We start from the raw sequence: 22,344 nt of genomic DNA on the forward strand, positions 1-22,344 counted from the left end.
CCCTACAGGAACATCATCTTACACCGATGGGGCTCATCAGGTGACATCAAGGGGGACTGGACGTGGCCATCGTCGGAAACGACAACTGTCATCCGGCGCAGGCACCTCCGACACCTGTAGCGTAACTACAGTCCAGGTGCACCGCGCTCAGGAGACCACCATCCCTGCAGTGTCAGCAAACTAGGTGGCACTGCCGGAAAATCCCCCTGCAGCGCCAGCTAACCAGGAGGCACCACCGGAAAATCCCCCTGCAGCGCCAGTCAACCAGGAAGCACTTCCGGAAAATCCCCCTGCTGCCATTTCAAGTACACCTGCAATTGCTGCAGCAACTCCAGACCAGTCTGATGGTGTGGAAAGCACACCAGACCATCATGGCAGTGAGGCACCAGGGTCAGGGAATGAGGGGTGCTCCTCCACGCCACATCAACTGGGCACATTCAGCCCAACGGGCCTCCACAGTCCAATGCGCTCCCCTACGCCATCGCTGCAGGAGTTGACCTCTCGCCTTCAGCGCATTGAACAATGTCAGGACACGCTGTCCAGACTTGTGGAGCAACACCTGGAGGAATCAAGGATCCAACGTGAGGAGTCGCGGTTGCAGCGGGAGAGCAACGAAAAGTCAGTGTACTGGTTATCACGTGCAATTGGCCGTTGTGCAACATCAAACATGTTGATGTCCAGAAGAGTAGGAGAGGGCAACAGCATGCAATCTAACATCGCAGAGACAATGCCGTTGGCCCTGCAGGCCCTTATGAGCCGTCTGCCCCCACCAAACCCTGCTTTACCCTCCACCAACAACACTCCTTCAAGCTCTCTGGCCGCCAGCCCCAGGAGGAGGTATATGCAGCTGTCTGGACCAAGCCCAAGGGACATTCATGGGCCCAAGCGTGGGAAAAAATAGGGTGTACACGGAGACACTAAAGTTAAAACATGATACCCTTGTGTTTTGTGCCTGGGCGGAGGGTTGGTGCGTTGGTGAGGTGGGAGGTCACGTGTGGGCATTTTCTTATTACACCTGTTACATTTGTTATTTTCTTAATACACTGGTTTGCAAATGTGAATTATGAGTGAACAAACTTCTTGTGTGTGTGTGTATAAATCATTTAAGGTAAGTGTCACAAATTGAAGTGCACCATGTGCATTTGAAGTTGATCAGAAAAAATTGTCAATAAGTGCTCTCCGTGCATGTAGTCCATCAATGGCACCCCGGCCTGGTTGTACACCCATCCCATCGTCATCGTCTTCATCCTCATCTGTGGTTCCATGTCTGGGGGCAGTGCGATGTTCCTGTGTATGCGCATATTGTGCAGCATGGCACATGCCAGCACCATTTTGCTTACCTTCACAGGACTGTACTGCAATGCCCTGCCGGATCGGCTGAGGCAGCAGAACCTGGCATTCAGCAGTCCAAAGGTCTGCTTTATCACGCCTGTGTCCGTATGTGTGCCCATTTGTAGGCCTCCTCATGCCTGTTCTGTGGCCGTCGGATGGGTGTCATGAGCCATGGCGTGAGTCCATATCCAGCATCACCTGCATGGGAGTGACAGTAGGGAGACATGTTTGTGTTTGTGGTTTGTTTTTGCAAATGCAAGCATGTACCCACTCTCTGTATGAGATCAGCACTGAACTCCGTACAACCTACAGATGTGCCATCTGGTATGACTTTGAAGAATATTTCCATTCTGCACACTTGGGTCACACATTCCTACAGAGACTGTTTTGTCTGGTGTCTCCATTCGTGATGTGCTGCTAGGCAACTACATGTCTCATTCAATGTAATTTACCCAATGATGTGTTCTGATGTAGTAGGTGCCTCATGTATTGTAAGATGCTGGCAAGATCTGCATCAGGCAGAAGCAGCCCACATGATTGAAGTGACTACTGCGCACAGCATGATGTGTACCCATCGTGCACATGGGTGTATCTACTATTTATTCACTGGTGGAGATACTCGCACCCACATGTTGGCATTGCATGTTGTGCCACTCCATGGCTAGGGTATTTTTACAATTAGCCAGGGTATGTATTCCCGTGACATGGCATACTGCCTGTTGCAGCGGTAAACTGGGTGGATTCTGGTGGTTGTCTATTGCCCCCCCCCCGCCCGCAACTACACAGAGGTCATGCATTGGTAGTTCTGCTTACCCACCAGCCAGAAACACTGTGGTGTTTGTCTATTGCCCCCGCCCCCCAACTAAACAGAGGTCATGCATTGGTAGTTCTGCTCACCCAACAGCCAGGGAAAATATGGTGGTTATCTATTCCCCCCACCCCCTAACTACGCAGAGGTCATGCATTGGTAGCTCTACTCACCCAACAGCCAGGTCCTTTCTCCCACATAGCATGCCATGTACCCTGTCAACATGGAGTTCTGCAATACCATTGAGTCGTGTGTGGACCGCGGGAAACGTGCACAGCAATGCTTGATGAGTTGCTGTGCATCACAGACCATCCGTTGAGTGAGTGAAATCGCTTCCGATTGTGATGCACCGCCTCAATTGCATGTGTGACAGTGAACTCCACATGAGTACAATCTTATGCACCAATGCAATTGGACATGCCGGCAAGGGCATGGAAGGCCACTTTGGTGTGACAGCCCGTGCAGCTCCCCAACAGTGTGCTGATAGGTTCCAGTGGCAAGAAAGTGCAGTACAGAGACTATCTTCAGCAGGGGTGGGATAGCAGTCTGGATGTTGATGATGTCTTCTTCGATGATGGTGATAATTGTTAACATTGTGGCCCTGTCAAGCCGGTATAATGTGTGTATTTGACTTGGGGTCAGGTTCCAGGGTGAGGCCCTGATGCAGGGTATTGCTGACTGCCTGCTGGGTGGTACCTGTTGTACATTGGTGTTTGGAATGGCTACCGAGTTCCTCATTTGCCTCCTGCGCCTATGCTGCCTCAACCCCTGCCTCGGTGCTGCTTCTAACTCCACTGCTGCTTGCAGGTTCCCCATCCCAATTGCTGCTAGGCCGACTGCCAGCATGGTTGTGTTGGAAAGTGGGTTGGGTGTGGGTGTGGCCCCTTTGTAGGTTCCCAGTGGCCTATGATGTGCAGCGGCCCTAATTGTGCACACCTTGGGCTTGCTGCAGCTCACCTGGCACTCTTTAATGCCTAGTCCACGGTGTCGGTGTTACAGGCGCGGTGTTCACGGTGCTACTGCCATTTTTGTGGTGGTGTTTCCATGTACGTGGTACTTGTAATGTACCCGGTATTACGCCGTTCCGGTAATTGAGGGACCTCCGCCGAGTCATCCCACTGTGTGCGGTCACGGTCCTACCAGGTGCATGGTACCGTGGGGGTCACTTTGCAGAGATGGTGTTTCCACCATCGCGGGTCAGAATGTGCTGGTCCAGAAAACAGTGCTGGTACGGTTCAACCAGCACCATTGATTCCGGACTGGCAAACTTGTAATGAGGGCCATTGTCTTGTAACTGCATAAAATATGGTTGAAATGCAATAAAAAGTCTACTCGCACCCCCCAGAGTCTTCCTCGCTCCCCTGCAGCACTTTATAGACAAAGCAGTGAACATCAACCAGATTCACACCTTACTGGGCACTATGTAGGTCATGGGGAAGGGTGTAAGCGAAATCTTCAAAGTAAGAAACATCATATGAGCTGTAGTTCTGCATACTGGAATGTACCATAACCTGCACGTTTCAAGCATTAGTCATGGATCAGTCATTCTAGGTCCAGAGTGTATGTCCTCCTCTGGGCACTCTACAAAGGTAGAAAAACAATAAATCAAGGTATATGTCTGATATAAGTCCAGGTCCTGGGAACTCAAAGTGGTTAATAACACAATGTCATCAAAAGGCTCACTACCTGGGATTGCACATCATCTGTGGTGCCATAGATCTCTTCCAATACGCCGATTCATCACATCTGACCATAGATGTAATTCACAAGAGTGATTTCAAATTTCATCCAGCCAAACCTCAGTTGACTCTTGCAACCCGTGTTAGGCTTGCCTCCCTTGTTAGGATTAAACTTGAACTGGCTTACTCCATTCATGTGGCAACTTTAAGCAATTGAGCAAGAAGGGACAAAATCTCAGCCTCAGTGGTACCTGAAAAAATGGCTTTAGTCTTCAAGTCAGTACCAATGGCACTTCAGATGTTGGCCCTGCATGTTAACATCGATACTATGGATACCCCTAGTTTCGTCCTTCCACAAGACACAAATATTCCTCTGGGGTGGACCTTTTCAGGAATGCTCTTCCACATACATTGAACCAGATTGTTGATAACTTGAGTTTAAAACAAAATCCCAAAACTTAGCCATGGGAACAATTATTAAAATGTTTGTTCTTAGCCTGTTTTATTAGTGGTAGGGTTGGGGTTGTTAAGTGGAATTGCTTATTAGGGTTGTAATTTCGTTATCATATATGTTATATTGTACAGTGCTCCAATGCACCAAAGTGTTATCATCCAAAGTTGGAGACAAATGTAAAATTAGTGGGGAAACACAAAAAATAACATGTGCACATACCCCAGCAACTACCAAACATCTCAGCACATTTTTACCACTGCAAGTACTGATTTGGTTGTAAACCACAGAATACATTTTTATCTCGCTTTGACATTTCCAAAATAACTTTTTAGTCATAACAAACAGACATAATGTGCACATTTTTTGTGACAATTCTAAAAGATCCAATATGATACGATGGAACTAACAATAGATAACAAGAATAGGTCACTAAGAAATACTTTTTTGGCACGTAAAATAAACACTCAGTGGGCCTCATTCCAAGTCTGGAGGTGTGGAAATAAGGGTGCCGGCAACAACGTACCAGCACCCTTTCCGTACCGCCAGACTACAAGATTGCCTGCAGGGGCCAGATTTCCTGGCAGGTCTGACCTGCCGGGAGTACCGGCCCCTGCAGGCATGGTTTATACCGAAGCATTGGCACCGTTAGCAACAGTGCCGGTGCTTCCGTGTCCTCATTCGCGTGGTGGGACCCCACGGGAATGGGGACTTACAGTTTCCATCACCTGACATCCCGGCCCGTCGCCACCTGTAATATCCCGGTGGCACTGGGATATCAGGCAGCAGAACAGTGTTACGAGATCGGCGGCATCCCTCTGGTTGCACCGGCAGATTACTGCTGACCTCATAATGAGGCCCAATGTATAGTTGTAAAGCTGACACAAACAAATTAGAGCACAAAAAAAGACTGCAATTCTAATTGTAACTGGGATTTGTAACATACAACTGACAGAATTAACTGCATCATGGGCAACATGCTATCACCTGTTAGCCTACATATAAGTTAATGAAAGTTAGCAAAAAAGTCACCATGTAATGGCTTTACAGAAGTGCAGGAAGTTGTCCAACTCCCAAATATTCTGTGGAAGGGAGTTCCATAAACCTACATCTCCTCTTTGGGCAAACTTAGATGCAGTGGTAGACAATGGCAACTTATCTTTCTATCATAAGGATCCCAAAGGTCAATACATATTGTTTTTGTTTTGAAGATATAAGGCGCCACGCCTTGCAATGATTTTAAGATTAGTCAGAGAATCTTAAAACGTACTCTACATTTTACTGCCAACCAATTTTGAGATCAGCAAAGAGGGGAAACTCATTCCCAACGGGATGTTTGAAAAATTCAACAAACTCCCGTATTCTCAACTTCTTGCAGTTGGGCAAGTTGATAGTCAGGAATGCCTAAATATAATGCATTACAGTGGTCTAATATTGAATGTATCAATGCACCAAGCACACCTGCAAGATCATTTCTGTCAATAAGCAGAGTTTCTTTTCATAAAAGCCACCGTTTAAAAAAAGCGAACTTCACCAGTTGGTTAAATTGCTCTTCCAATGTGAGATCTTGCTGCCAATACACACCATGGTATTTTTACTTCAGATACAAGTTTTATCAGAATATGAAATAGAGTTGGTGTAGGGCAGAGATTAACTGAGTTTGGGAGTTTAGCTTCAGGCCCCAAAAAGACATCAGTCTTATCAGGGTTGAGCTGGAGCGTGTTATTTAACATCCAAACTTCTAGTTCATTCAAATAATTGACTAAGAGGTCTATTCCAGCATTAATGTCATTGTGTTTCACATAAACGTACGTATCATCTGCATACGCATGACAATGAAGCTTATATTTTTAAAAATCTCATAAAGGTGTTTTACATAAACGTGGAACAAGAGCAGAGACAAAGGGGAGCCCTGTGGCACACCAAATGCCAAAGAATTCTCTGATAACTTGGATCCCATCTGATAAACAAGATTAAAACAATTTTGAGGCATAACCAGAGATGTGGGCATGGGATTAAAGCCGGGGTATAAGAATATCATGAGATACAGTATCAAACGCGACTGATAAGTCCAAGTGCCGGATCTGTCCAGCTCATTGTTCAGAATTAGGTTCATGTCCCCCCCCCCATAGGATTGGGGCTCCAATGTATCTCAGAAGTATGGTGATGACTCCATCGAAGAAACCTGGGGAGTCGCAGTTTGGGGTAAATCCATAGCTTAAAAAAGTTTTCCTGGTCTCTAATCCAGGCCTACCCATTGCTTACACCTACGTCACTGCTAATTCCAGGCAGACTATCACCGACATCCTCTTTACTGTCCCCTCCCCAGATCTCTTGACTTGCCATCTGGTCTCTACTCTCTCCCCTTTCTTCTATTCACCTATTAATGGTGGCACTAAATGGGAAGTACTCTTGTCATACTTCTCATCCTCTAGGTGCATCATTAATGTTTATCGCAATGGCACTATCATGGCCAAAGGCTCTCAATCACTCCCTTTTCTCCTCTCCTCTATCCCCTCTACCACCACTGATGGGAGTACCATGCCCTTGTTCTCCCCCTCGGAAATCTTTTAAAGATGGTATCCAGCTCCACTTAGCTACCCTGAACACCCGTTCTGCTGTCAAACACTCCTCTGACATCTGCCTCCTTCTTGAAGACCTTGGCCTCGTCATCCTCGCCCTCACCGATAGGTGCTTCAAGGCCAGCTCGGTCACTGCTCTTGACGCATTCCTTCCTGAGGGCTACAAAATCCTCTCTAAACACAGATCCAGGTGGAGTGGACCTGATTTTCCCTGAGTAGGTGCCTGCTGCTATCATACCTACTCAATTCTACTCCACTTTTGAAGGTCTCGTCTGTAGGCTCAGGGTCTATCCTACCTCCTCACTCTCTTTTACCACTATCTACAGGCCACCTGGCCCCATCTCTCACTTCTTCTCTGAATGGGCTGACATCACCTCCTCCCTCTTATCCTCTTCTTCTAAACTCCTCCTCCTCAGTGACTTCAACATCCACCTCAGCTCCCCTGATTCAGCCACCTCACAGTTCTGTGACCTATGTGAATCCCTCTCTCTTACTATTCTCCCATCCGGTCCGACTCTCTTGGCCTGACACACACTGGATGCCTCCATCTATGGGGACATCCCACTCTCTAACCTGGTCACCATCCGCCTCTCCTGGCCTGACCACTATCTCCTCTCTTCCCACCTGCGGCTTCTTGGCCCTCTGTCTGCGCCACCCCAGCACTTCCAGTCTCCTTCACCGTCCTTTGACCTATGAAGTGACTGACAGTTGCTACTTTTGCCTCTACCTTCATCCCCCCTCTGACCCCTAATTCTGACTCTCCCTATGTCCTCACAAGTCTGCACCTCTCTATCCCAACCACCCTCTATATCCTTGCCTCTGTCATGAGGATCTGCCTGAAACCTCCCACTAAGTGCAACAGCTGGTATGATTCCGATCTAGTATCCCTGAAATGAAAGTGCAGAGTCGCCGAACGGAAGTGCCAGTCCTCAGGGTCATCCTCTGAAAAACTGGCCTGTCACTTACTTCAAAGGCAATATCGTTCTTCCATCCATTCCAAATAGAGGGCTCACATCCAGGTCTGCATTTCTGGTGTCACCAACAACACGGCTGAAATTCTCAAAATCTGCAGGGAACGCGCCAATCCAACTGCAGCCTCCATCTTTCTCTCTCCCTCCTTGCCTTCCTCCCTCCCATGGCTCTCTGCTCTGCTTTGGCCTCCCACTTCACATCTAAAACTCAGGACATCCTGTCCTCACTCTCCATCACCCCATCTCCACTCCCCCTCTTGCTCTTCTGCCTCTCTTGGATTCCCTCCCTCCACCCCTACACTCTCCTCCCTCCTGCCCATAAAACCTGATGAGGTCTCTAAATGTGTCTGCTCTATGAAGGTCATTTCCAAACAGGTGCTCCCCTGCTCTTCTAGAACCATTAAGGACAACATCTCCTCTCTTGCCCTGGCTCCTGCCGATCTCTCTAACCCCTCCTTCGCCACTGGCTCTTTCCCTCTGTCATTCAAGCACTCCCTTGTGCACCTTCCCTTAAAAAAGCTGTCTGCTGACCCTTCCTGCCCGGCTAACTATCACCCCATCTCCACCACCCACTTCCTGGGCACAATCCTGGAGAAATTGGCCCTCTCCCAACTGATTCTCCACGCCAAACTCATTGGTTGCCTCCAGGACCACCAATCTGGATTCTGGGCATCCAGAGCCATGAAAACTGCTCTCCTAAAAACCCTTGTAGACATGCCCACAAACCTTGACTCTAATTCTTCCGCTGTCCTAATCCTCATCGATCTCTCGTCTGCCTTTGACAGGGTCAACCATTCTATTGTCATTAAACGGCTCTGTGATACCCTCAGCATCACAGACTGGGCACTGGATTGACTGACCTCCTTCCTCACTAACAGACCCTCCCAGTTGCAGCTGGGCCCTTTCTCCTCAAACACTTCACTCTACACCTGTGGCATCCTCTACGGCTCTGTCGTTTAACCATGGCTCTTCAATATCTATCTTGCCCCTCTTGCTCACCTTATCTCCTCCTTCTCACCTCATTTCCAGTGTTATGCGGACGACACACAGCTTCCCTTCAAACCTCCATCTATTACCTCCTCCTCCTCTCTTGTCCCCACCTGTCTGACCTCTATCCAGGCTTTGTGTTCACCCAACAACCTCTGTCTTAATGCCAGTAAGATGGAGATTCCTCTTTTTGGGACAACTGCCCCCTCATTCAACCCTCTCATCTTGTACCTTGCCAAGAAAGCCCAATTCCAGCTTCACCAGGCTCCTTAGAGGAATTCTCCCTTTCCTCAACTTTCCCCCGAAGCTCAATGTTTCTAGAACTCTGGGACTCTCTAGGTTATACTGCTTCAACAGCCTCTTCCTCAATCTCCCTTTTCCTTCCCGATGCCCCCTTCAGCTAATACAGAATAGGGCTGCAAACCTTTCCTTGGCCTCAAGCCAAGGGATTGTATCTCTCCTGCCTCCTGGTGTTGGCAAGGATCAAATTCAAGACCCTCTGCATCATCCACAAGGCCTTCTGGGGCCTGGGACCATACCAGTGGCAACCTTCTCTTCCTAAATACTTCCCTGGTAGAGCTCTCAGCTCCTCTGACTATAACTCTCTGCTTGTCAAACTCGTCTCCTAGCAGAGATTGCGGGGGTGGTCTCCCTCTTCTGCTGGTGCCTCTTTTTGGAACAGCATCCCTGCCCCTCTCAGACTTGAGCCGGACCACCTTAAGTTCCAAAAACGTCTCAAAACTCTACTTTTCTCTACTTCTTTCCCTCTTTCCCTTCCCTGTTAACCACCCCACTGCCGCTGAGACTGGCAGCCTGGACCATTATGAATCCAAAAGGTTTCAGGCCCCTGCGTAGTTGATACCAACAAGCTCCCCTGCCACCGCACTGCCCTTGTAGGCCCCCTACCGGGCGGCTGTGCTTCCTGCCTGTGGGACACCGCCGCCCTAGCACTTAGCTAGTGGTTCCTCCCCTGACAACCTAGGCACTTCCCTCCCGTGGTCTTACTAGCACTTGCCCATACCTTCCTTTCCCCCAGGCCCCTTCCCTGACCTTCCCCTCCTGCACTTCTTCTCACAGCACTTGCACAATTGAATGTCACAATGATTGCATTTATCTGTCTTTTGCCATTTTGTATTTTCTTAACCTTGTTCTCTCCCCATTGTACCTTGTGGCGCCTTGAAAAACTATTTTGTTTTACATGCACCTAACAAATGTCCAACAAATAAATAAATAAATGTCCAACATGGTGAAACTCTCCTAATCAGCCTGCTCTAAAATATCATCCCAGACGTTGATTAAGGTCGTCTCTGCTATGTCTCAGTCAGATTTCTGATTGAAAAGTATTAAGCAAAAAATAAGATTCCATACATGATTGCAGCTACTGGGGTGTAGTTCTAAAGGTTCCAAAGTAGGTATCTTCAACAAAGGAGAAACAATTGCTGCCCCAAGTTGAGATGGAACAAGGCCTTCTGACAGGGATGTATTGATCGAAATACTGATCGTTTCCACTATACTGTGTCTGAAAAACATCTAGCTGTAAGAGCTTGGAATGGATGTGCAATACTGACCGTAGGTTTACATTTTTTAAACATATCCGAAACTACTTCCAATGATACTAATAAGAAATTAAACTGACTAATCTCCTGAGATTTCTGTCCATCATGCGAATGGCTATGACCCCCTTGATTAATGCATTTACTCTTAACAGCCTTGCGTGACATGATCCAACACTGAATATCAAAGATTTTGTAAATAAAATAATCATTTAACTCAGATCAATGATTCTCAGAAATTGAAACCAGCTGTGAGGCTGCGTTAAAATTCAGTATAGGATCAGAAATAATTTTGTTTGAATATTTTCCGCCTTCAAAATATGTTCATTTAAATAAAGTTTCTTTGCATTGAAAATCTTAATTTATGGATCGTGTGTATTGATTTAAGAAGGTTCAATCGAACCTTGGAAAGCCATTTCTTCCACATCCCTTCTGCTTTTAATAGTGCGGTTTTGATACCCCCTAGCTCTAATGCAAACCACAGGGACTAATTCTTATAGCATCCCTTAATAGGTTGCAAAGGGGTTATAGTCCTGAAATGATAGGACAAGATTAATATTCATACGTTGGAGTTATGCCAGAAAAAGCAAGGCAATCAATTCATACATTTTATGAGCTAAATCTTTTGGCTTTGGATCATCAGTGTCACATGAAAACCTGGAATAATCAAATGTAAAAAATCTTATTGGGTGATCTGACTAAGACTGTTGATTTTGCTTGAAGATTCCATTAAGATCTCTAAAAAATACTTTATCTAGAAAATTTCCTTTAGACTGATTGAGCGTTGTCAGTAAATTGTTTAAACTATGCATCGCAAATACATGGTTAAGGAGTTTCAAATCAGGATGCGAGTCGTCATTCAGCCAAATATTAGAGTTGCCATATGGTTTTGCCAAAAGGACTATACAATTTTTTTCCTCTAACAGCCAAGACGCTAAGCATAAATAAAAGCTGTCAATGAAGGCTTTGGCCGGGCGAGGGGGGCGGTAACACAGTCATATTTTGACAGACCAAACCTCATCTATACCACATCTAGTAGGCACTATGCCGGTAACGTCCCTTCAAAATCTGCAACTGTACTTATTTTAAAATGTGCTTTGTAGCTTATAGCTCTGCCTTCCCCACAGCCTGTGAGTCTATTGAACAAGACCATCCAGTAATTGGGAGGCTCAAAAGCATAACGCAAGGCTTGTCCATTATCAGAAAGCCACGTTTCTGTGCCAAACAGAAAATCCAGGTTAAAACCTACCATTACATTGTATATCGTGGCTGCATGACACATGATTGTCTGACGTTACTCAGGGCACATTTAAAACACATGGTAGCCTTCATGGAAAATCCAATTCTAAGGTTTAGACAATGTCCTTCTCATCATTGTTATTATATTGAAAGACTTTACTAAAAAGGTTTAAGTGCAACAGAACCTCTTTTGAATATTTAATATTTATAAAAGAGGCAATGATCCCTACTGCCACATCATCCCAAAGGCAGGAGTGATAACAATTATCATTGAACGTCCAAAATTAAGAGGGATGACACCCAGATAGTAAGGCAGAACATGGCTGAACAGGGTAAACAGGTTTCATGTCAGGGCTGACGCAAGCCAATTAGACCTGCTGGTCAGAAAAACATGTGTCAATTCAGCACGTCAGAAAAGCTTGCTGGGAAGTCTAGTGCAACAACACTGAATGTGACAGAGAACTAACTTCCTAACCCGCTTTAATATTGATAACATTTCCAAATCAGTATCAGTTTAAGATCAGCAATATATATCAATTAAAATTCATAAAAGAGTAATTCCCCAAAAAGATAGAAATGGATTAATGGGCTAAAAGACGTTCCTCGTATCAAACACGGCTTTATTCTACTATACAGTTGAAGTGCAATGTAATGCCACTGATCGCCAGATTGCAGGTCAAAAATTATTAGAGCTCAAACATCCTCCTGCAACAAAGTAACACTATGGGCCTCATTACGACATTGGAGGTAGCCATGGCGCTATTTTCTGCATGGCTACCCCCGTTCCGGGTACCGGGTCCGGGTTCCCTGAATGAGGAAATACCGGGCCATTCCGACTTTGGAGGGCCCAGTATTTCCCCATTTAGGGAACCCGGACCCGGTACATCCCCATTTACCATTCGAGCACCCATAGGGCTCAATGGGAATGGGGAGGATGCAAACAACGTTAATAACGGGCACGTTGTTTGCATCCTAGTCTGCTCTGGGACCCGCTAAGGACACCTGGTTTTACCAGGCATCCTTACCGGGATCCGCGAGCAAACCTCATAATGAGGCGGTAGGGGGTTAAAGGGGCCGGCAGCTCTACCTGCCCTGTTAGCCCCATACCGCCTTCCTCGTAATGAGGCCCTATGTCATGAAATATCAAAGGCATAGAACAATGCAGTAGCATGAGCAGACATCTGGCTGTGAAGCACACTAGTGTTTCACGGCCAAAATTTACTGAATGGGTAACCAACAATTACAAAATACTATACAATAATGAGTCTAAAGCAAATATTAATAACTAGTACACGAATAGCAGATTGGTTAATTTGATTGCTGTGCACTAAATACATTAACCACAGACCAAATAGTGGATGGATGAAGATATCTGTGCTACTGTATTTTGTTGAATTCAAATAGCACTTTGCACCAAAGTGTGTTACAAAAATAAAAATGGTACAAACAATGTGAAAGATAATTTACATGATGAAATCAATTATATAGAAGATAATTTAGATGAGATTGAAAAAGTGGAAAGACGAAGATCAGACGGCAAGAGGAAGAGTGTTCCAATATTTGGGTGCACATAAAGAAAAACAGTAGAATCGAGATGGAACACTGGGGGTGGTGGGTTGAGAAACAGACAGAAGGAATTGGGAAAGCGATCTAAGAGAATAGATGGGAGATTAGAAAGAAATCAAAGAAGATAAGGATGGGCCATGCCATGGAGGCATTAAAATACAGTACATAAGACGTGAAAAGGCAGAAGAGACTGAAAGGTGAGCCAGTGAAATGAAAGCAAAGCCCAGAAAATTGAGTTGCAAGGTGATAGAGGAAACAGAAAACGACTAGAAGAGTTCTAGATCGAACGATGAAGGGCAAGCTGAGAGACGGGAAGACCAACGAGAAGACTAGAGCAATAATATATTTGAGAGAAAATAAGCAAAGAGATAAGGAGATTGCAGGTGTGGAAAGTAATTAAGGAACACGCTTTCCAACTATGAAGATGAGCGCAATAGGTACAAGCAGTTGTAGAGATGTGAGAAGAAAAGGGAAGTGTAGAATTAAACACAACAGCAAGGTTGCGAGCAGGGGAAGTAAAACAAAGATGACAGAGGAAAGGAGATGGAAGATGGAGGTAGACGAAGGGGGATCGTAGAACGACGGAAAAAGAGAACCTCTGTTTTTTTAGAAGGATTGATATCTAAGTTTCCAGACATACAGGACTGCATGGCAAGCAAGCAAGCAGAGAGAGTAGAGAGTATGGTTTCAGTAAAGGAAGAAAAAGAGAAAGATTTGAGAATCGTTTGCATAGAAATGATGAGAACGGCCATAGGAAAACGTAATAGAGGCAAGAGTAACAGTATGAAGGGAGAAAAGGACCCAAAACCAATCTTTGAGGGACATCATATTGAGGTCAAAGAGTTGAGGAAGACTGACCTTTCGAGGAAACTGAATGGGTTCATTGAGTGAGATAGGATCAGAACCAATTATGGAAGGTGCCCTTAAAACCACAAGAAAGAATACAAAAAAGAATAGCCAGATCTATAAGAACAAGAAAAGATTGTTTAGCATAGTGAGTGAAGAGAAGTGAATAACATACAAGGAGGAGTGCTGTTTCAGTAGGATGGAAAGGATGGAACCAAAATTGATAAATCTGCAGGAGTGAGAAAGATTGAAGTGAGCAGAGGCTTCAGTATAGAAGTGAGCAGAGGCTTGAGTATAGAGTATACATTTTAGACCTTAAGTGAATTAGGTCGAACGTTGAAGGGTAATAAAGGATTGAGTGATGCTTTTTTATGATAGGAAGGATTGAATTCAGAAGGGATGCTTAAAGTAAGTAAAGAGAATTTACAAAAGGCAGTTATATTAGGAAGGAGAAAAGGGATAGACTTTTGGAATCAAAGAGGAAGATACTGGGGCAGAAGGAGCCGCCATAGGATAAGCCTTAGAAAAATAAGAAGAAACATCATTAGTACCCGGCGAGAGACAATCAGAATGCAACAAGCATTCTGATTGGCTCTCGCCGGGACATTACCCGGCCGAGAATCCTTCGATTCTTGGCCGGGATTCCAGCCGCCTTGTCCTCGGTGGGGGCGTGGCAGCTTCTCAGCCAATGAGGAGGCTCGAAGTGGGGCCATCCCCACTCCGAGCCTCCCCACGACTGAGAGGCTGCCTTCGCCCCCCGCCGGGGACTCGGGTAAGCTTTTTCTTTTTCCTTCCCTCCCTCCCTCCTCCCTACCCCACTTACCTTTTTGCTCCTGCGTCCCGCTGGGCAACGATAGCAGGCTCCAGCAGTGTGGAGACTCAGAGTGGGCCATCCCCGCTCTGCGCCTCCACACGGCTGGAGGTTTCCATCGTCCCCCAGCGGGGACACAGGTACGTTTTATTTTTTTCTTCCTCTCCCTCCCTTCCACCCTCCCAACCCCACTTACCTTCTGCTTCTTTTTTTTTTCGGGAGCGGACGCGCTGGGAACCCTTGTGTTCCCAGCACGTCCGCTCCCGATGACCGCCATGGAAAGGGAAAACGGACTCAGTTTTCCCTTTCCTGGTGGCCATTTTTTTCCATTTTTTTTTCTGTTTCAAAACGTGGCGAAACAGAAAAAAATGCCATTAGCACCCCGATCCAACGGGCCGTGGTGCTAATGGCAATAAGACGCTCGGCGGCAGGCCAATACCGCCGCAGGTAATGCCTGGGGACTTCGTTAACTACAGCCCCGGGCATTACCTGGGGCGGTATTGGCCCGCCGCCTCGGGTCTTATTGCCACAGTAGAAGAAAGAGGAATGATAAGTAAAGTAGACATTGAGAGAGAAAGTGAGGAGGGAAAAGAGGAGGAAGCTGGAAAAGGATCTCAAGGGGAGATGGAAAAGTGCCACTTTGGTGGTGAAATAATTAGCAAAGTCAGAGGCAGAAAGAGATGGAGGCAGGGAAGGATCAGGAGTGGACGGGAGAGAATGTAGTTTAAGACTTGGAATAAGAGTTGAGGATGAGGAGGGAGGTTGACTAGGAGCTCAGCATAATATTTTTGCTGAGCCAAAAGTAAGGAGGAATCATAGGAAGCACTGAGAGAAGATAAAAGATCCAGATCCAGAGGGAAATTAGATTTTCTCCATCGGCACTCTGCTTGGCACAGCCATCAATCGGAGGAGCAAAGACTAGGTGTTAACCAACGCTGGGAAAATTGATGAGATGGAGAGACTTACTAATACAATAAGGCCCCTATTCAAAGCGCCTGGAGGAAGCAGCTTATCAGACCCTGTTCTGCTACCAGGCAACCAGAAAGGAGGCAAAGAACCACCCTTATATAGAACATGTGCTACCAAGGGCAGCACTGAGACTGAAATCCACCTGGGAGATGTACCAACCAACAGTTCTCTCCAGCAGTATTCAAACAGAACATTCGTTTCGGCCACCCAATTTGCAAGTGGCTGGAAAAGGCTGGGGCGGCGCATCCAACAGCAGAGGTGACGGGGGCTCTGCCTCTATATCATGTGGATTCTGCCAGGTGACTGGGGAGGCAGTAGCCTCTTCCTGACACACTCTACATAGGGACCTGACTGATTTTAAATGCAAACTCTGGAGGAACAGGACGCCATATTGTGCATTGCTTGCAACAGGGCACTGAGAAGTCAACACAACGTGCTTGTCTTTGGAAAGATGCTGAAGATGGCACTGTTTCAAGAGGCTTTTGGTAGTGTGCTGCTTGATGTGGTCTGTGAATGAAGCCCATCCTTGCCAGACTCTAACCACGAGACCATAGACACAATCGATTGACACCCACTCACAAACCCTTTCCCTCATTCCCTTTCCTCCCCTCCTCTGGCCTGATACTTGCACACCCACTCGTTAGTTCACTCTAGCAACTCAGGCCATGACTATGTCCGTGGGCCTTCCTAAGGTCCTTGAATTAGCTTTGAACAGTGCTAAATGTTCAACTGGTCACTTCTCCTTACCAACTCCTTAGCTGACACTGCCTGCCCTTTCTTTTATCTTCTTCCTACATATAAACTCGTGTAATATATACAAGTGCTCTTGAGTGGACGCAGGATGACATCTAGGCACTATATGCAAGTCACAAATACATTTTAGTTTAAGTTGGAAGGCCCTATTGCTAGAAAGACAGACTGAAGCAAACTTATTGTGGAAGGTAGGGCGAACTGCAAGTGACACTGACTACAAGCACCAAGAGGCCATGTAAATGGCCGATGGTGCGCTTTAAAGATTTGGCGTCATATATCATTGAATAATATAACATAACATAAGATAGAAAGGTTTGCATGTCTGTTCCCCCCAGAATTTGTGTCATTGATGCTAACCATTACAGTTACACTATGCGTGCCTGGCAAGTGTCTTAAAGGTACTATAATCTGCACACATGGGAAAGGATGACCAGTGGTGTGTGCTTAGAAAATAGTGAAGCAATACAGGGGTATCGAAATTAACCGCTAATAGGTACTGAGCCAAATTTTGCCAAAATGTGTATGTACGGGTGTATACTTTTATGATTAGGTAGCCGGGTAGTTTCAGCTGGCCTGCCCTTGACAAATGTTGACACCTACTAAAAGAAAAACTTTAGTTCAGAAAATTACTTCATATTAATTAAACTCAAAATATATTTTTCTTAAGTTATGTTGATAAAAATGGCAGGAGGTTTGACGGTTTAGGTAGGTGAAAATACCTATCTAGATCGAGCCGCATACCTCATCTTTTGGCTGAAGAGTAGATATGCTATTCAGAAGGCCCCTAAAACATTCACCCTTAATACATCTTGAGCTGGTGAGTCTATCAAAGGCAAACTCTTACTTGAGCAGATTTCCCAGGTTGAACAGTGCTCGGTTATGCTGCGGGCTTATCTGAAGAGCTCGCCTGTAGTATTCCTCGCCCTCGGTAGCGTTTTTGGTCAGGGTCCCCAGGTTGTTGAGGGCACTTGCATGCCGAGGATACAACCTGAGGAAAACGAAGGCACACACATTAAAAAGGGTCATTGTGCTCAAACCGATTAACATGCCAGGTTCTGGTCCATTTGAACATGCAGAAGCATTTCAGCACACACACCATCTCTCAGCATGCACATTTCATCATGATATATCTAGAGATCATTGCCGACCTGGCGCCAATGGATTTCTTTTGTCAGTATTTGTCTTGTATTTGCGCTGCAAGAGTGGTTTACTAGTGCCTGACCACAGATGAGGATCCCAGTCCACCTGATACATTAGTGAAGAGTGTCCTTAGTCTCTCTGAGCCATAACATACTCAACTTCACCTGGCCTGCTTCACATTACCCCTGGCAGCTTCTCAAATTCCATTCGGGACCAGGAGCACATGGTAGAGAACGCTCCTGGTGAGATACTGATCACTGCGTATCATCTTGGAATCTATAGACGGACTGCGGCTCATCTGGGAATGTACATAAAGTACTGATGCCAGCATAACACAACAAACAGTGGGTACACACCTGATATTTATTGTTTTTTAAGATTGATTTGAAATAAAATCAATTGTCTGTTAATTATGTTTTACTTTTCAATAGACTCTCAACATTGATTTGGACACAATTTAATCAAGTAGTGACACATATAAGAGTTATTTCTTAATACATTGTTTAGTTAGAATAGTATTCATTTTCTCTCAGACTATTTTGAGAGTGTAGGTTGACCTGACCAAAAGATGTCCTCCGAGAATTGCAAGTGAAAGTAATCCTATGCTGATCTACCACATTTTGACCGGTGATTTAAGATGGTTTATGTGAAAGAAGTATCAGCAAAGGAGAAGGACTTGGTCTATTGGTTGGGGGAACCCCACCCCCCATAGATTATAGAGTGGCCTCAGGACTTCCTGGCAGAAGAAACCACCACCATCATCATCATGGGAAACTGCACTCCTCCCTTTGGGTGTAATTAGATAAGGGACAGAGAAAAGAGGGAAATATGTGACAAAGTCCCTTATCTATCTCTGGGGTCCTCAATGGGGTGATTAAGGTGGGCGGGGGGCCTCACCAAGCAAATGTATGAAGGGCCTAATGGTGGTGTAAGGAGGATGCCCTGTTCACCCACCCTTATCCCCAATATCACAACTACATACAGTCAAATTGGCACTACAAACATTGATGTCCCTTAAAGGGAGAAGTGGAACAGAAGTCCTGCAGAACCTGCAGCGCCTGCACGCTTGGCTCCTTTAGTGTGGCTGCAGGAATCCCAAATAAATATACAGAGGGAAATAGAGGGACATGAATTAGCAGGGGGAAGTTGACAGGCAGCCATCACACAAGGCTTCCCCTCTCATGCAATTAGGAACACATATGCGAAGGGAGCACACCCTGAGGGCAGAACCAGGGCACCTCAACTAGAGAGAAGGCTGTCCTAGAAGACGAGATAGCAACCCTTAGTTCCACATGGGAACCTGGAAACCATTCTCAGTGATGGGGCCCACCAGCCAATCCCTACATAGGCTGCCCAATAAAGCTACCTCGGTGCTCTTTCATCAGAGAGAGGCTGGAAGACAGGGGCAGTGTGTAGCAGGCAGAAAGAGAGCTACCTAAAGGGAGAAGGGGTTGGACGCAACAATCCCAAGTCTCACATCAAAGCTGTAATCCACCCCACAGGCTGGAGACAAAGAGCCAATCCGCATTCCAGCTAAAAGACCTGAGTTCATGTGAGAGCTTGGATGGTGGTGCCAAAGCCCTATAAAAGCCCACAAGCTCATCCTTGTGGTGGGGCAGTTTAGGGAAGCAGCTGAACAGAGGAGTTTGGAGCAGAGTGATGAATACACAGAACACACTGAAGATGTTGGCGGAAGAATTACGACTGGATCCAAGGAGGTATTGAGAGACCAGAGGGGGGTTGTTTAAGGGAGAGGGGGGGTGAAGTTGTCAGGCAGAGGTTGGTGATAGCGAGGAGGAGGTTGGGAAACAACAGGAGAAGGATGGTTAAGTGTGTCAGGAGGAGTTTGTTGAAAGTGAGGAAGAGATTGGGAAACAGTAGGGGGTTGGTGAAGTATGTTGGAAGGATGCGGTTGGAAAAAATCCCAAGTGAAGTGTATCAGGAAGAGGCTAATAATAGTGAGGAGGAAGATGGAAAGCATCTGGGGTAGGTTTGGTGAAGTTTGTTGAGAGCAGGCTGGTGATAGTGAGGAGGATGTTGAGAAGCATCAGAAGGAAGTTGGTGGAAAGCATTAGGAGCTCAATGAAGAACTTCAGAAAATGTTTGGTGATAGCAATGAAGAGTTTGGTGAAGGTCAGGAGAAGGTTTATAGTGAGTGTCAGGAAAGGTTGGTGATGACAAAGAGAAAGTTGGTAAATAAGATCAAGAGGATGTTAAAATATATCATGAGGAGCTGAAGAAATATCAAGGTTTGGCTGGGGGTACCGCAAGAGTGTTTTGGAAATTTTACTGAGGTGGAGGTATGGTGGTGGAGAACGTTCCAGAACTCTGGTAGTTGAATTTGGTGTGGGGTTGGAGACATGAGAGGGAATGGAGTTGGTTGAAGGAAGTCAAGGAGAAGTGAAAAAGGAAACCCAATAGATGGTCAGCTCAGGAAGGTTCTGTTGAGGCCCATTGGGCACTACGACTGTGTTAGAGGTGAGAAGAGGAATGCGAACTCAGCAAGCAGCATTCTGGAAGATCAGGGAGGTGAATGAGGGTTCTGAGACTAGGACCAGGGGAGGGAGAGACAGACTGGTTTGGGGAACCAAGAGCCTAGGGAACCAAAGGCTCACTGCCTGAGGCTCTACCCCACATTGGAAGGCCAAAGTTCCCAAGAATCAGAGACCCCACAGGCCAAGGAGAGAGATCAAGCCAGGGAACATAGAGAAGAATGGTGAGGGGACCCCTGTAAACCCTGGGACCTCGCGAAGAAGGCTTTGCGGACCCTTTTAAAGCCAGCAAATTGTCTTTTACAAAGGCTGACTTACAACTTGGAAAGACAGAGACACAGGATGCAAGCAACTCTAAACTCCAGACCTGAGCAGATTCCCCTACAGGGACCCAAGAGGTCTGAACCAGGCCCTCCCATGGAAGAGGTGTGGGAGACTCAGCAGGAAGCCCTAACTCAGGAAGGAGAATGCCTCATGTGTTTTCTGTTGTTTATTGTCTGGGTTTTTTGTTTTCCGGCACAACCTTTGTCGGTTTATCCTAAAGAAAAGTAGCAATTGCCCACATTTCCTGTCTTGAAGTACCTCTTTGTGCCTGTCATTATCTGGCAAGGGATTTACCTGTGTAGGAGTTTCTAACTGGCCTTTGAGCTCAGCAAGAGAGTATGCTACTTTGGTGCACAGTTCTGCAATTGCCTGGGGCAAGGCAGCACAGGGTAAGCACCAGTGGTCACGGTGCACTGCCTGGTGAGAAAAGATCCTTGGCTTCATTATCTGTCACCAGTCAGCTGTAACAAGCAGACAGTACATTACACATTCCCCAAAATAACCAAGTCATACTGCATGTCAGAGGAGAACAAGGAAAAGGTTAGGAGAAGAAATATAGGCAGGGGCACGTGCTCCAAGAAAAGTAAAATAAACAGGTCAGTGGAAAATTCCAATGACAAATTTACACCCATACAAGGAGCTTCTACTTGAATGTATCTAAAATAAGAAAGATTATTTATGTGGAAGACCAGGGTCCTGGTGATCTTTATGGAGCCCAGCAAGAAGAGAGATAACTAAGTCCAAGTTCCAAAATCTGACAACATGAGGACGGATCAGGACCCAAATTCACAAGCTTGAATGCACGACAACAAAGTAAGAAGGTTCAGTTCCTAGGTCTGATTATATATAAGGTGTAACAGTTCAAAAACCCAATGGCACAAGGACGAAGTTCAGAGGGATTGAGAGGTTGGGTAAGGAAATAAGGACGTAAGGAGGAAGACCGTTTAGCCTTACTCTAGGTTGTAATCCATGAGCAATCACATTTTCAAAGCCCACACATTTACAAAAAACAGCAGCTGACAATGATTAGCTCAGACAGCTTAAAGCACATCCTGAACTACAGAACCATGAGATCAGAAGATATCAGACACACTAATCTGGAAACATGCTACACAGAGTGTAGCTTAGTTGGGGAGCATAAGTATGGAAAGAAGGAACTGTTTACATATCCTCCCGGATGGAAAAATAGCCACCAGCAGGCGACCTGAGCAGCAAGGTGAAAAACGAATGTCCCTCAAAGATGGCCACCGCACACATGATGCAGACAGGCTGGGTATTGTAGTTCCTGCAAGCCAGCAACTCCGCCAATGCCCAAAGATACAGGGGTGTGTTTGTAGCTGCCAAGATCTCTGCCAGCAGGACTAGAGCCCTTGATGACATGGGGTGCAACAGTGAGTGCAAGAACAGGGTTGGGATCCACGTGGAAATGCAGCAGACTCGGGCAGCAACTTGGGGAAGGGAGCGTCAGGTCATGTCACCGCACACAGTCATCTGATACAGGAATGCTGGTGCGCCAGATGCCTGACAGTGTGTGAGTGGGGATAGCTGGATTTGCTCTGGTAACTGGGAGGGTGGTCTGCTGTGCTGCTTTGCTGCCCTGGAGTGCTGGGCTCTTGAAGATTCTATCTAGGAAGGATGATAGGTGGAGTGCGGGCAGGCTATTGTACCCGAACGAGACCATGACTTACTACTTACACCCAAACTATTTAAAGTGTGGCAGTGTTCCCCTCATTCATTAAGAAGAACAATGGCGTTGGGGCATGCAGAGGGGCTCCGTCAAATCCCTCGTATTCTTCCACCAATTACCTCTTCACACACCTTGTGGGCATCTCTGGTCCTCA

The 22,344-nt window shown here is 46.2% G+C and overlaps 1 protein-coding gene across 1 annotated transcript in view; it reads right to left on the minus strand.

Moving 5' to 3' along the window:
- TMTC1 (transmembrane O-mannosyltransferase targeting cadherins 1) overlaps positions 1-22,344 on the minus strand; it is a 1,779,343-nt gene that overhangs the window by 324,672 nt on the left and 1,432,327 nt on the right. Inside the window, exon 12 of the mRNA XM_069628531.1 lies at positions 17,392-17,535. Coding sequence (XP_069484632.1) covers positions 17,392-17,535 — 144 coding nt within the window. The remainder of the gene's footprint in view (positions 1-17,391; positions 17,536-22,344) is intronic.

Source organism: Ambystoma mexicanum, chromosome 12 (genome assembly GCF_040938575.1).
Source record: "Ambystoma mexicanum isolate Mex_15411 chromosome 12, UKY_AmexF1_1, whole genome shotgun sequence".
Lineage (NCBI taxonomy): Eukaryota > Metazoa > Chordata > Amphibia > Caudata > Ambystomatidae > Ambystoma > Ambystoma mexicanum.